The sequence below is a fragment of the Patagioenas fasciata genome, chromosome 28, assembly GCF_037038585.1.
Source record: "Patagioenas fasciata isolate bPatFas1 chromosome 28, bPatFas1.hap1, whole genome shotgun sequence".
NCBI classification, from domain to species: Eukaryota; Metazoa; Chordata; class Aves; order Columbiformes; family Columbidae; genus Patagioenas; species Patagioenas fasciata.
In genome coordinates, this window is record NC_092547.1 from 4,595,049 (window position 1) to 4,607,253 (window position 12,205).

At 60.5% G+C, this 12,205-nt stretch overlaps 1 protein-coding gene across 4 annotated transcripts in view; it reads right to left on the reverse strand.

The window, feature by feature from the left end:
- Positions 1–1,087: 1,087 nt before the first annotated feature.
- LRP1 (LDL receptor related protein 1) overlaps positions 1,088–12,205 on the reverse strand; it is an 86,544-nt gene continuing 75,426 nt past the window's right edge. For 3 of the 4 annotated variants that reach the window (XM_071800068.1, XM_065858804.2, XM_065858803.2), the window contains 21 exons: positions 11,665–11,771; positions 10,684–10,816; positions 10,327–10,446; positions 9,841–9,963; positions 9,477–9,620; positions 9,266–9,400; positions 8,950–9,069; positions 8,541–8,812; positions 8,277–8,455; positions 8,062–8,168; positions 7,755–7,871; positions 6,632–6,808; positions 6,358–6,498; positions 5,445–5,618; positions 5,204–5,365; positions 4,401–4,575; positions 3,968–4,072; positions 3,731–3,795; positions 2,713–2,800; positions 2,412–2,556; positions 1,088–2,131 (listed from right to left, as the gene is read on the reverse strand). In XM_071800068.1, the coding sequence (XP_071656169.1) occupies positions 1,991–2,131; positions 2,412–2,556; positions 2,713–2,800; positions 3,731–3,795; positions 3,968–4,072; positions 4,401–4,575; positions 5,204–5,365; positions 5,445–5,618; positions 6,358–6,498; positions 6,632–6,808; positions 7,755–7,871; positions 8,062–8,168; positions 8,277–8,455; positions 8,541–8,812; positions 8,950–9,069; positions 9,266–9,400; positions 9,477–9,620; positions 9,841–9,963; positions 10,327–10,446; positions 10,684–10,816; positions 11,665–11,771 (2,930 nt within the window). In that variant the 3' untranslated portion in view covers positions 1,088–1,990. Of the gene's footprint in view, positions 2,132–2,411; positions 2,557–2,712; positions 2,801–3,730; positions 3,796–3,967; positions 4,073–4,400; positions 4,576–5,203; positions 5,366–5,444; positions 5,619–6,357; positions 6,499–6,631; positions 6,809–7,754; positions 7,872–8,061; positions 8,169–8,276; positions 8,456–8,540; positions 8,813–8,949; positions 9,070–9,265; positions 9,401–9,476; positions 9,621–9,840; positions 9,964–10,326; positions 10,447–10,683; positions 10,817–11,664; positions 11,772–12,205 lie in introns of those variants that run through there. The other variant, XR_011735998.1, reaches the window with a different exon arrangement.

Consider the following 12,205-nt stretch of genomic DNA (forward strand, 5'->3'; position numbering starts at 1 on the left):
AATGCTCCATGCCCGGTGGTTCTCGGTGATCCGTGCCCAGTGGTGCTCAGTGCTCTGTGCCTGGTGGTGCTCAGTGCTCCATGCTGGGTGATGCTTGGGGCTCCGTGCCTGCTGCTGCTTTGTGCTCCATGCCCGGTGATGCTCAGTGCTCTGTGCGTGGTGATGCTCAGGGCTTCATGCCCAGTGATACTCGGGCTTCCGTGCCCGGTGATGCTCAGTGCTCTGTGCCCAGTGGTGCTCAGTGCTCTGTGCTTGGTGCTCCGTGCCCAGTGATGTTCAGGGCTTCATGCCCAGTGATGCTCAGTGCTCCATACCTGGTGATGCTTGGTGCTCCGTGCCCAGTGATGCTCAGTGCTCTGTGCCCAGTGATGCTCAGTGCTCCGTACCTGGTGATGCTTGGTGCTCCGTGCCCAGTGATGCTCGGTGCTCCAGTCCCACTGCTGCTCAGGGCTCTGTGCCTGGTGATGATCAATGCTCCATGCCCGGTGGTGCTCGGTGCTCCGTGCCCAGTGGTGCTCAGTGCTCTGCGCCTGGTGGTGCTCAGTGCTCCGTGCTGGGTGATGCTTGGGGCTCCGTGCCTGCTGCTGCTTTGTGCTCTGTGCCTGGCGATGCTCAGTGCTCCGTGCCCGGTGATGCTCAGTGCTCTGTGCCCGGTGATGCTCAGTGCTCTGTGCCTGGTGATGCTCAGTGCTCCGTGCCCGGTGATGCTCAGTGCTCCGTGCCCGGTGATGCTCAGTGCTCTGTGCCTGGTGATGCTCAGTGCTCCGTGCCCAGTGGTGCTCAGTGCTCCCTGCCGGTGCTTTGCGGTGCTCGTGCTCCCCGCAGCACACGGGTAGCAGGGCAGCAGCTCAAGTCCCCGGGGCGCTCAGCGGGGGGAGCAGCCACGCACACGCGCCCCCCCAAGCGGCACATGCGCCAGCACCCCCGGGAGCACCCGCGCGGCACCACGTGCACGCACAGCCCTCCCTGCCCAAAAACCCCTGCGCCCCCCCAGGGCACCGTGATGCAGGAGGCCCCGGTGGGCCCCCCGACCCGTGACCCCCCCCGCGGCACCCTCGGCACGTCCCCACCAACCAGCAGCCTGCTCTTCGGTTTTTACAAATTTTATTTATAACAATATCTGTTTTGTTTAGTTGTAAAGTAATCCAGCAAAAATTATTAAAACATTTTCCCCCCAATAAAAGGATGGGGTTGCCCCCCGCCCTCCCCCCACATGCGTTTTCTTTATTTCTACTATAAAAGCAAGGTCATTTCCATGGGGTTTTTTGTGGGTTTTTTTGTCTTTTTTTTCTTTTTTCCTGTTAAAAAATGTGCACGTTGGAGAGCGGGCGAGGTGCAGGAAACAAGCGGGAGCGAGGGGCCGCGGACCCTCCGCACCGCACCAGGGCTGGGGGCAGCGGTGGGGCCATCGTCCCTGCCCCCTGTAACAGTCAGGGGGGGAAACAGTGGGGAAAAAGGTGGGGAGGGGGGTGCCCAAGCTGCAGGAGAAACGAGGAGCCGGGGAGCAGCAGATTTGAGGGGGGAAGGAAACAAGGAGCTGCAGGGGCTGGGGGACACGGAGCCGAGAGCTGGGGGTGCATGCGGACCCCGATCTGCCTCCCTCCCTGCGCCCCACGGAGCCGTAACCCCGCGCGTCTCCGTCAGCCCCGGCGAGCTGGTCCCGGCACAGCGACCGCGGCACCGTTCCTGCTCCGCAACGCCGGCTCGACCCGCGGGGGGGAGGAGGAGGAGGAGGGAGGGAGGGAGGGGGGGCCCAATGTAAAGAGATTTAAAATAAACCAAAGCCGGATCTGGCAATGAGAGGCGCTGAGGCCCGGTACCGGGGAATATACAGGTAATAATACTGCTCACATAGAAAAGTAATAATCCTTCATTTGTACATTTATACAGTGGCTCTCGGCTCCCCCCGGCCCCCGCCCACCTCCTGCAATGGGTGTCTGTGCCAGGCTCGGGTGCCGCGGCCCCGCGGCCCCTTGGCCCCGTCCCGTCCCTACGCCAGGGGGTCGGCCAGGTCGTCGTCCGCGCCCCGCGACAGCAGCTCCCGCTTCTCGTCCGTGCTGGCCAGCGAGTTGCGGCTGTTGTGGGCGCCCATGTACAGCGTGGCGTACACCGGGTTGGTGAAGTTGGTGGGCTGCGGAGACGGGGGAGCGGGTGGGAGGGGGTACGGGCACCCCCATACCCAGCAGAGCGGCCACGGGGTGCCCTGCGAGAGCCGCGACCTCCTCCCCGTACAGCAACCGCCGTCCCCCCCGCAGCCTCCAGCGCCAAAGCCTTTGCGACCCCTCGGAGCCCCCCCAAAGCTTCTCTGCTCCCCAGGGAGCCCCGATGCTGCCACAGCAACGCACCCCCCATCTTGGCATGTGCCCCCCGCTTGGTGCCGGACCCGGCGCAGCCGCCGTCCCGCCGCTCACCTTGTCGGGGTCCAGGGCGAAGTCCGCGTCCAGCAGCTCCCCCACGTCGTCGTCGGGCTCCCCCTCGTACATTTTGTAGGTGGGGTTCCCGATCTCCACGTTCATGGCACCGTTGGTCATCCGCTGGTGCTGGAAGCCCTTGGCGCTGGGGGGGGCAGGATGGAGCGTTAGCACCAGCAACATGGGGTGCAGCAAACAGGGCCCACACCCCCCCAGTGGTCCCCCCTGTTTGTCCCGCGTATTCGAGTCTTTCAAGCCCTGCAGGGGGGTTTCCCCCCCGGCCCCAGCAGCCCAGACTCACCCTTTAATCCGCCACTTGTACCAGACAAAAGCCACCACGGTGAGGAGGATGAGCAGCAGCAGGATGGGGATGACGATGGAGGCCGTTCCTGCGGGAGGAGAAGCACAGGTGAGGGCAAAGCGTGTGGTGGGGGGAGCGCCCTGAGCCCCCAGGGCTGCTCCTGCCTCATGGGAAACGACCTGTCCCCTCCCCACCAAAGAAAAGGGGTCGGGAGTCGTACAGGGCAACCCTGGATTAACAGGCAAAGATGCACTCCTGACCCCCTGTGCTGGTTGGACTGCAAACGGGTTGATTTTCTTCCTGCATCACAAACCTTGCTTTTCCCAGCTCATGGTTTGCACTCAGTTTGAGAACAAGCAGATCCCAGCCCAGCACAGGGTTCATGGTTTGAATGGCTCTGCTCTGAGAGCCAAGGACACTCTGAGCTCTGCCCACAGGGGTGAGGCAGCGAGGAAGGGGATGGATGGACAGAGCTGCACTGACACCCACACTGAGCAACCAGAGCGGTCCAGCCCATTAGCATCCTGCTCATCACTTAAGGACACTTGGGACCTTCCGGTTTTGGTTCTTCTGATCTCTCTGGTTCTTCTCTTTGCTCTTTTTGGCGTAGCCGGGGGAGTTTTTGGTTGGGACGTTTAGTTCGGCTTTTACCATTTTGCAGAGGCCTCTGAGCCTTTCTGCCTTTTCCCTCTCTTTTCTCTCTCTGGGATCGGCTTTGGGACCAGGTGCCGTTTCCTGGCACTGCCTGCTCAGCGTGTTCATGAGGAATTGCCTTGACTATCTTCTATTTCTATTTTCTATCTATATTTACTAGTAGCGTATCAGTATTTTGTTATTTTACTAAATTGTGTTGATCTCAATCCAAGTTCCTCCCTTCCCTTTTGCTTCTCTCCCATACTGGGGGAGGTGAGCGAGCGGCTGCGTGGTTGTATCACCAGCTCAGGTGAAACCACGACATCCCCCCCATTTTGGCATCGTGCCCCGCGGTGTCCCCGAGGCAGGACTGCCCCATACATACGGCTGCTCTGCTGCTCGCTGACAATAAACGTCTCGCAGCGCGGCCCCGTCATCCCCACCGGGCACCTGAGAGCGCAGGGAGAGCACCGGGGTTAGCGCGGACAGGACAGCATGCAGGGGGGTGGAAAGGAGAAGTGGGGGCGCAGACCTGGGGTCAGGGGGGACACAGATTGGGGTCTGTCAGTCAGCTGCTGCGCGGGGACACGCAGCCCAGCCGTACCACCCCGGCCCCACTTACAGGCACTCTGGCATCCGCGTCTTGTCGCTGATGGAGCAGGTGCCGCCGTGCGCGCAGTAGTTGTCGCAGGTCAGGCAGCTGGGAGCGATCTTGCCGTCCAGGCAGCTGCGGGGCAGGGAGGATCAGGCACACGTGGACGCCCCGTTCTGCCCCATATCCCCCCCCTAGCACTCTGCTGGAGGCTGTTATATCATCCCTGCGACATGGCTCACAGCCATGAGGATGGGCTTGGCAGAGAGACACCCCCATCACCTCCTCCCAGGGCCCTCAGGTCACCCAGATTTCTTCACTGGCCTAAACTACCAACCCAGCATCTCCCAGCCGTGCGCAATCCCCAGTGATGTGGCCCACGGGGACATAAGGGCTTTTTTCTTGACTCATCTTGCCCGCCATCCCCTCTCCCTCCCTCGAGTTCCGCGCCTCGGGCACCTACATGCAGGAGACTTCTCCGCTCTGCTTGTTGACGTTGCACTTGCCCTTCTGGCAGCGGGTGCACTTGTCGTCCTCGCAGCGGGCGCCCTCGAACTGCGCGGGGCAGCGGCACTGCTTGGAGCCACCGGCCGTCATCTGGCACACGCCCCCGTTCTCGCAGTAGTCAAAGCACTGCCCTGCAGAGCACGGCAGGGTCAGGGTGGGCAGACCCCCCAGAGCACCGCACCACACAATCACAGAACCCCAGAGTGTCAGGGGTTGAAGGGACCTGGAAAGCTCATCCAGTGCAATCCCCCCATGGAGCAGGAACACCCAGCTGAGGTTCCACAGGAACCAGGCGGCTTTGAATGTCTGCAGAGAAGGAGACTCCACAACCCCCCTGGGCAGCCTGGGCCAGGCTCTGCCACCCTCACCACGAACAAGTTTCTGCTCATATTCAAGTGGAACCTCCTGTGTTCCAGTTTGCACCCATTGCCCCTTGTCCTGTCACTGGTTGTCACCCAGAAGAGCCCGGCTCCATCCTCCTGACACTGCCCCTTTCCATATTGATCCCCAGGAATGAGTCCCCCCTCAGTCTCCTCTTCTCCAGCTCCAGAGCCCCAGCTCCCTCAGCCTTTCCTCACACGGGAGATGCTCCACTCCCTCCAGCATCTTGGTGGCTGCGCTGGACTCTCTGCAGCAGTTCCCTGTCCTTCTGGAGCTGAGGGGCCACAACTGGACACAACATTCCAGGTGCGGTCTCACCCCGTGTCTCTAGAGAGCATCCCCCACGAGACATCCCCATGTCCCCCCCATGGCACTCACGGTACTGGCAGCGGTCGCCGATGAAGGGTGGCGTGCAGCGGCAGTTGGGCTGGTTGCCCTGGTTGACGGCGCAGCTGCCGTTGTTCAGGCAGTAGTCGGTGCACACTTGCTGGTTGCACCGCGGCCCCGTGAAGCCGGTGGGGCAGCGGCAGGTCGGCATGCCTGAGAACAAGAGGCCATCAGCGTGCCGTCCGTCTGTCCATCCATCCACCCAGCGAGCAGCCCTGAGCCCCAGGCTCACCGGACGGGGAGGCGGCACACGTGCCCCCGTTCTGGCAGTAGTCCCAGCACTGGTCGATCTGGCACTTGTCGCCGTTGTAGCGCGGCTGGCAGCGGCATTTGGCCTGCTTGCGGGCGTTGAGAAAGCAGCTGCCGCCGTTCAGGCAGACCAGGTCGCAGGTGTCGGTGGTGGGCACTGGGAGAGAGGGAAAGAGGGATGGGGGTGTCTCCTGGTTTTGTTAAAAACAAGTTTCTCTTTTAGTTAATTTTCCTTTCAGCTAAATCTTCTTACTAACCACGTTTTTCTGGAAGCTAGATACATGTTTTGGTAAGACAGCAATGGAATGCAAGGTCGCTGATAAGGATGCACATCCCATGAGAGGGGCAAGCAGTGAACTGAACTGGTGACCAAAACTCACCAACTAAGTATTCCACCCCATTCACGTGCTACTTCATATAAAACTGGGAGATCACGAGGATCTTGGCCCTTTTTCCCTATGGCAAACGTTAGGAGAAGACCTTGTGAGTCATCCCTGCAAACTGAGGCCTGGTGACAGACTGAATCCAGCTCCGGTTGGCTGCAGAGTCCAGTTCAGGACTTTGGGTGCCTGCCCTGCAGCTGCCGGGACTTTCCAGATTGGTTTTGTATATTTTGTATTATTTTCTCTATTTTATTAGTAACATTAATAAAACATTTTTGGTAATTTTCCAACTCCTCTCTATCCTTCTTTTGCCTTCCAATCGCCTGCCCTTAGTGGGAAGAGGGGAGAATGGGTTAACAAAACATCTGTCATGGTTTATTGTCACCCTGCAATCAAACCTTGACAGATCTATTGGCGCCCAACGTGGGGTGGAGAAAGGGTTAAAATTTGGCACTACAAAGGGGTGAGCGGGACCCCGCTGGGTGAAACCTCCACCCACCCCATACCACCTACCGACAGGGGAGACGGTGGGCGAGGGGATGACCACGCAGGTGCCGTTGTCCAGGCGTTTGCCGTTGGGGCAGGTGCAGACGGGGCCGCTGGGGCTGAGCAGGCAGAGCCACTCGCACTTCTTGCGGTCGCACGGGTTGGTCACTGCCGAGAGGGGAGGGGACAATGTGGGGTGACCCACAGCGCTCCCCTCATCCTCCATCACCCCACTGATCAGTCCCCAGACACCCCCCTGCCACCCCAGGCACAGGGTGGGGGTCCCGGGCCCGGCACATACCCTCCGGTTGCTTGTACTGGTGGTAGAGAACGACGTCGGTGGCGTGGTTGAGGCCAGATGTCAGGTTGGTGACAGCCTTGTGGCCAAACTTGTGGATCTTGAAGATGCGGTTGTTGATGTAGGTGACCCCGTAGATGTAGTCCTCGAAGATGTCGATGCTGAAAGGGTGGCTCAGCCCTGGGAAGCAAAGAGGGGACATGTGCAGGCAGAGGTAACACAGCTGCCTTGGGCAGGGCTGCTTCGGGATTCTGGGTGGATTTGAGGCTGAGGGACGGTGCTGGGGAATGTGCTGGTTGGACTGAAAATGGGTTGATTTTCTTCCTGCATCACAAACCTTGCTTTTCCCAGCTCATGGTTTGCACTCAGTTTGAGAACAAGCAGATCCCAGCCCAGCACAGGGTTCATGGTTTGAATGGCTCTGCTCTGAGAGCCAAGGACACTCTGAGCTCTGCCCACAGGGGTGAGGCAGCGAGGAAGGGGATGGATGGACAGAGCTGCACTGACACCCACACTGAGCAACCAGAGCAGTCCAGCCCATTAGCATCCTGTGAATTATTTAAGGAGACTTGGGACCTTCTGGTTTTGGCTCTTCTGATCTCTCTGGTTCTTCTCTTCACTCTTTTTGGCGCAGCCGGGGGAGTTTTTGGTTGGGACGTTTAGTTTGGTTTTTACCATTTTGCAGAGGCCTCTGAGCCTTTCTGCCTTTTCCCTCTCTTTTCTCTCTCTGGGATCGGCTTTGGGACCAGGTGCCGTTTCCTGGCACTGCCTGCTCAGCGTGTTCACGAGGAATTGCCTTGACTATCTTCTATTTCTATTTTCTATCTATATTTACTAGTAGTGTATTAGTATTTTGTTATTTTATTAAACTGCGTTGATCTCAATCCAAGTTTCTCTCTTTTGATTCTCTCCCTTACAGGGGTGGGTGAGCAGCTGTGTGGTTGTATTGCCAGCTCAGGTTCAACCATGAACAGGGGACAGCAGTGCCAGCGGGCTCCGGTCCTGCTGTGGAGCATTTAATGAGGAAAACCCGCCCTTGTTATCATCTGCAGAGCATCCTATGGGCATCATCCCCTGGGAGGTCCTTCTGCTTCCCGCTGCCCCACGGGGCTCGGGCGCCACTTACCCTTCTTGTTGTCGATGGCCACGACGGGGTCGGTGCCGTTGAGGCGGATGCTGCCGATGACGGAGAGCTTGGCGTCGGCCCAGTACAGCCGCTCGTTGTGGTAGTCCACAGCCAGGCCTGCGGGGTCACACACCCCCAATAAGGTACAGGCCTCCCCGCCACGATGTGTCCAGCAGAACAGCCCCCCCACCGCCCCTACACACTCCTGAGAGCCCAGGCCGAGCCTCCCCGACATGAGTGGGTTCTACACCCCCCCTCTTGAGGCTCCCACCACCCTCGTGCCCCACCTGGCACTGTCCCCGCTCACCCGTTGGCCACTGGATGTTGTCCTGCACCAGGGTCTCGCGCAGCGTTCCGTCCATAGCAGCCGTTTCAATCTTGGGGTGATTACCCCAGTCTGACCAGTACATAGTTCTGCAAAGGACACACGCAGGTTGTTCCCGGCGGGGGAGCAAGGAGGGGATGAGCAGGACAGCTCGAGGGCTGGGCAGAGGGAAGGGAGAAGGGGCTCAAGTTTCTCACCCCCTAAGCGGGTCGACTACGATGGCGTGGGGCTCATCGATCATGCCCGAGATCAGCGTCTTGCGATTCTCGCCTTTCATCTGCGCCACCTCGATGACATCCCGCCCCGAGTCTGTCCAGTAGATGTTCCCGGCCACCCAGTCGATGGCGATTCCCCGCGGCATCTTCAGCCCCGAGATCTGCGAAGGGCAGAAAGCGAGGAGAGGTGAGGGCAGAGCACACGGCCAGCCCGGCCTCGGCGTCCCCGCACCCCACGGCGCTCACGTTCAGGTGGGTGACGCCGCCGTCGATCTGGCGCCGGTTGCGGTTGGAGGCGGTGGAGGCAGCGGAGGAGGCGGGCAGCTCCCGGTACGAGATCCTGCCCGTGTGCCAGTTGGTCCAGTAGATCTTGTTGCCCTTGACGTAGATGTCCATGGCGTCGATGCGCACGTTCTCATCACCCTGGAAGGCCGGCTCGTAGGCCGAGTTGGGGTTGAAGGGGTACATGCTCCGGATCTTGTTGTCGTCCGCGATGTAGAGGATTTGGTGCTCAGAACCTGCAGAGGGGCACAGGAAGGGGGTCAACTCAGCTCCGCGATGGGGCACGGGATGGGGCTGCTGGGGGTTTGGAACCCCCTTGGGCTCGTTCTGCCAGGGAAGGACAGACTGACGGTGCCCCCTGTTCCCTCCTGACCTTCTGCTTTGCACATGTTGTCCGTCTTCATGAAGTTCTTGGCGCAGCTGCAGATGTGGGAGCCCTTGGTGTTGTTGCAGAGCTGGGAGCAGGTCCCGAAGCGCAGACACTCGTTGACATCTGGGTGGCAGGGACAGGAGTTGGGGGGAGACCAGGAGGGTGTCCCAACCCAGGGCCAGCCCCCATTCCCCATGTTTGCGCCCCAAGGACGGCAATTCTGACGCCCCAGAGGCGCAAAGACACATCTCATTGGCAAAAACCAACCGCAATCCCAACAGCGCGACCCCAACCTCTCTCCGGCGGCGCCAGGACGTACCTTGGCAGGAATTCTTGTCCGGCACCTTCTGGAAGCCTCTGCGGCACGTGCAGTACGTGGTGGAGCGCGACTGGACGCACTGGGCCTCGTCTCCGCACATGGTGGTGTTGGTCATGCAGTCGTATGACTTGTGGTCTGGGGTGGGACGCGCCGTCAGCACCGGTGCCCACCCTGATTCCCCCCACCCCGACAGCCCAGTGCCCCCACCCACCGTGGGAGCAGGAATCCTCGTCGGAACCATCTCCGCAGTCATCAAAGAAGTTGCAGCGGAGGTTGGCGCTGATGCACTTCTTGTTCTCGCACAGGAACTCGTTCTTGTCCTGGCTGCAGCTCTTGGGCTTGGCTGTGGGTGACTCTGCGGGAGCACGGCCAGCGGTTGTGACGCTCCATGTCCCCCCATGGGAGCCACAGGGTGCAAACGAGGGGCCAGGCAGGGACCCAGGACGCCTACACCCGCCACCCAGTTTTTGGGAAGGAGTGCGCAAAGCAAACCCCAGCGCCCAGGCTAAAGCCGGGCTCTGTTAGACCGGTCCCAGCGCCGGGTTGGAGCGGGGCCCACGAGCAGCCCCACTCACCGCAGTCCTTCTCGTCCGTGTTGTCTCCGCAGTTGTCGATGCCGTCGCACTGTCGACCGATCCACAGACATACCCGGTCGTTCTTGCAGCGGAACGGTCTGTTGGGGGGACACTGGAATTTCACTGCACCAGCAAACAGAAACAAACGGTGACGGTGAAAGGAGACGCCATAGCCAGGCTGTCACGCTTGTCACGAGCCGCCGCTTGGCCTCCGCCCGCTCTCCGGGAAGGCCGGTCCCACGAGGGCGAGCGGGCTCCGGAGACTAAAGCAAAGAGACTCAAGCAAAGACAAGTGCCCGGTTGCTGGCCCGGCTGCGGGAGGCTCAGCCCTCTGCCCCCCAGCCCCTGCCCCACGGCCAGCCCAGCACCTGTGTGACCCTGCTTTCTGACCGGAGCCACCTCCTGTCCCAACCAGCTGTCCCTGAGGGGACGTGCGGAGCTGCCGGAGGTACCCACGGCCCCCTAGGTTGTCACGGTGTCACTCACAGCACTCCTCGGGGTTCTCGTCCGAGTTGTCCCCGCAGTCGTCCTCCCCGTCGCACTTCCAGGCCAGGGGCTTGCACAGGGTGTTGTTGCACTGGAACTCGTCCAGGGGACACGTGCGAACTGTGAGAGCGCGGGGCAGGAGGGGACACGTCAGCCTGGCTGCCAGGACACCGCGCCGGGGCCACAGCTCCAATTTCAGCACAGCTCGGGGCTTGCATGGCTTGGATATGTCTGTGCATGCCCAGGGGACGGTGCCGACACATGCACGGGGAGGGCACCCACCCACAGCGGGGACACAGGACACACGAGGGCACAGGGGGTGACAACCCGCCCCGCGGAGCCACACAGTGCGGTTACCCCCAGTGCTGCAGTGCTCCTCGTCGGTGCCGTCCATGCAGTCCGCGTCCGCATCGCAGCGCCAGCGCATGGGGATGCAGTGCCCGTTCTTGCACTGGAACTGGTCGAACTCGCAGCGCGGCGTGCAGTCCTTCTGCAGGGGACAGCGGGCGAGGGACAGCGGTCAGCAGGGACACCACTGCACCCAGGACCCGGCTCAGAACCGGTGGCCGGGGGTCACTGGGACGTTGTACTGGTTGGACTGCAAACGGGTTGATTTTCTTCCTGCATCACAAACCTTGCTTTTCCCAGCTCATGGTTTGCACTCAGTTTGAGAACAAGCAGATCCCAGCCCAGCACAGGGTTCATGGTTTGAATGGCTCTGCTCTGAGAGCCAAGGACACTCTGAGCTCTGCCCACAGGGGTGAGGCAGCGAGGAAGGGGATGGATGGACAGAGCTGCACTGACACCCACACTGAGCAACCAGAGCGGTCCAGCCCATTAGCATCCTGTGAATTATTTAAGGAGACTTGGGACCTTCTGGTTGACTCTTCCATTTTCTCTGCTCTTGGCTCTTGTTATTGACACGGGGGAGTTTTAGGTTGGGACGTTTAGTTCGGCTTTTACCATTTTGCAGAGGCCTCTGAGCCTTTCTGCCTTTTCCCTCTCTTTTCTCTCTCTGGGATCGGCTTTGGGACCAGGTGCCGTTTCCTGGCACTGCCTGCTCAGCGTGTTCATGAGGAATTATCTTGACTATCCTCTATTCCTATTTTCTATCTATATTTACTAATAGTGTATTACTATTTTGTTATTTTATTAAGCTGTGTTGATCTCAATCCATGTTTCTCCCTTTTGATTCTCTCCCATTGCAGGGGGTGAGTGAGCGGCTGTGTGGCTGCATTGCCCACTCGGGTTAAATCACAACACAGATGCAGATGGGGTGCGACGTGTCCCCCACCCCCCACGTGGCCAGGGCGAAGGCGCCGACCCGGAGCGCTGTACCTCGTCAGAGCCGTCCGCGCAGTCGTGGTCCCCGTCGCATTTCCACCTGCCGGCGATGCAGCGGCCGTTGGCGCACGAGAACTCGCTCTCCGAGCAGGGCCGGGGCGCTGGGGACAGAGAACACGGGGTGTCCCCCTTATTGCCAGCTCAGCAGCGCGGGGGGCACAGGGTGACACAGACACACGGCCGGTGGCGCTGGGGACAGGCTGGGGTGCAAGCAGAGCCGGGGGAACTGCCGGTGAGCGGCGCGGCTGCCACCACCTCCCAGCGCCCTCCCGTCCCGCTCCAGGACCACAGCTCCCTGCGAGGAAATGGGGCGTTTTGGGGACGCTTCTGCCAGTGTCCCGGCTGCACGTGTCCCCAGAGTCGTTCTCCACAGGTCCCTGCTGCCCCACAGCACCGTAGGGAAGAGACGGGCAGGGGGGTCCAGCCGGAGCAGGAAGGGTCAAGTGGGGACAGATTTTGGAGCCAAGTATGAGCCATGCACGGGCCCCTCCCCGACTGTGGCTCCAGGAGGAAGATGCTGGTGCTCAATAAATCT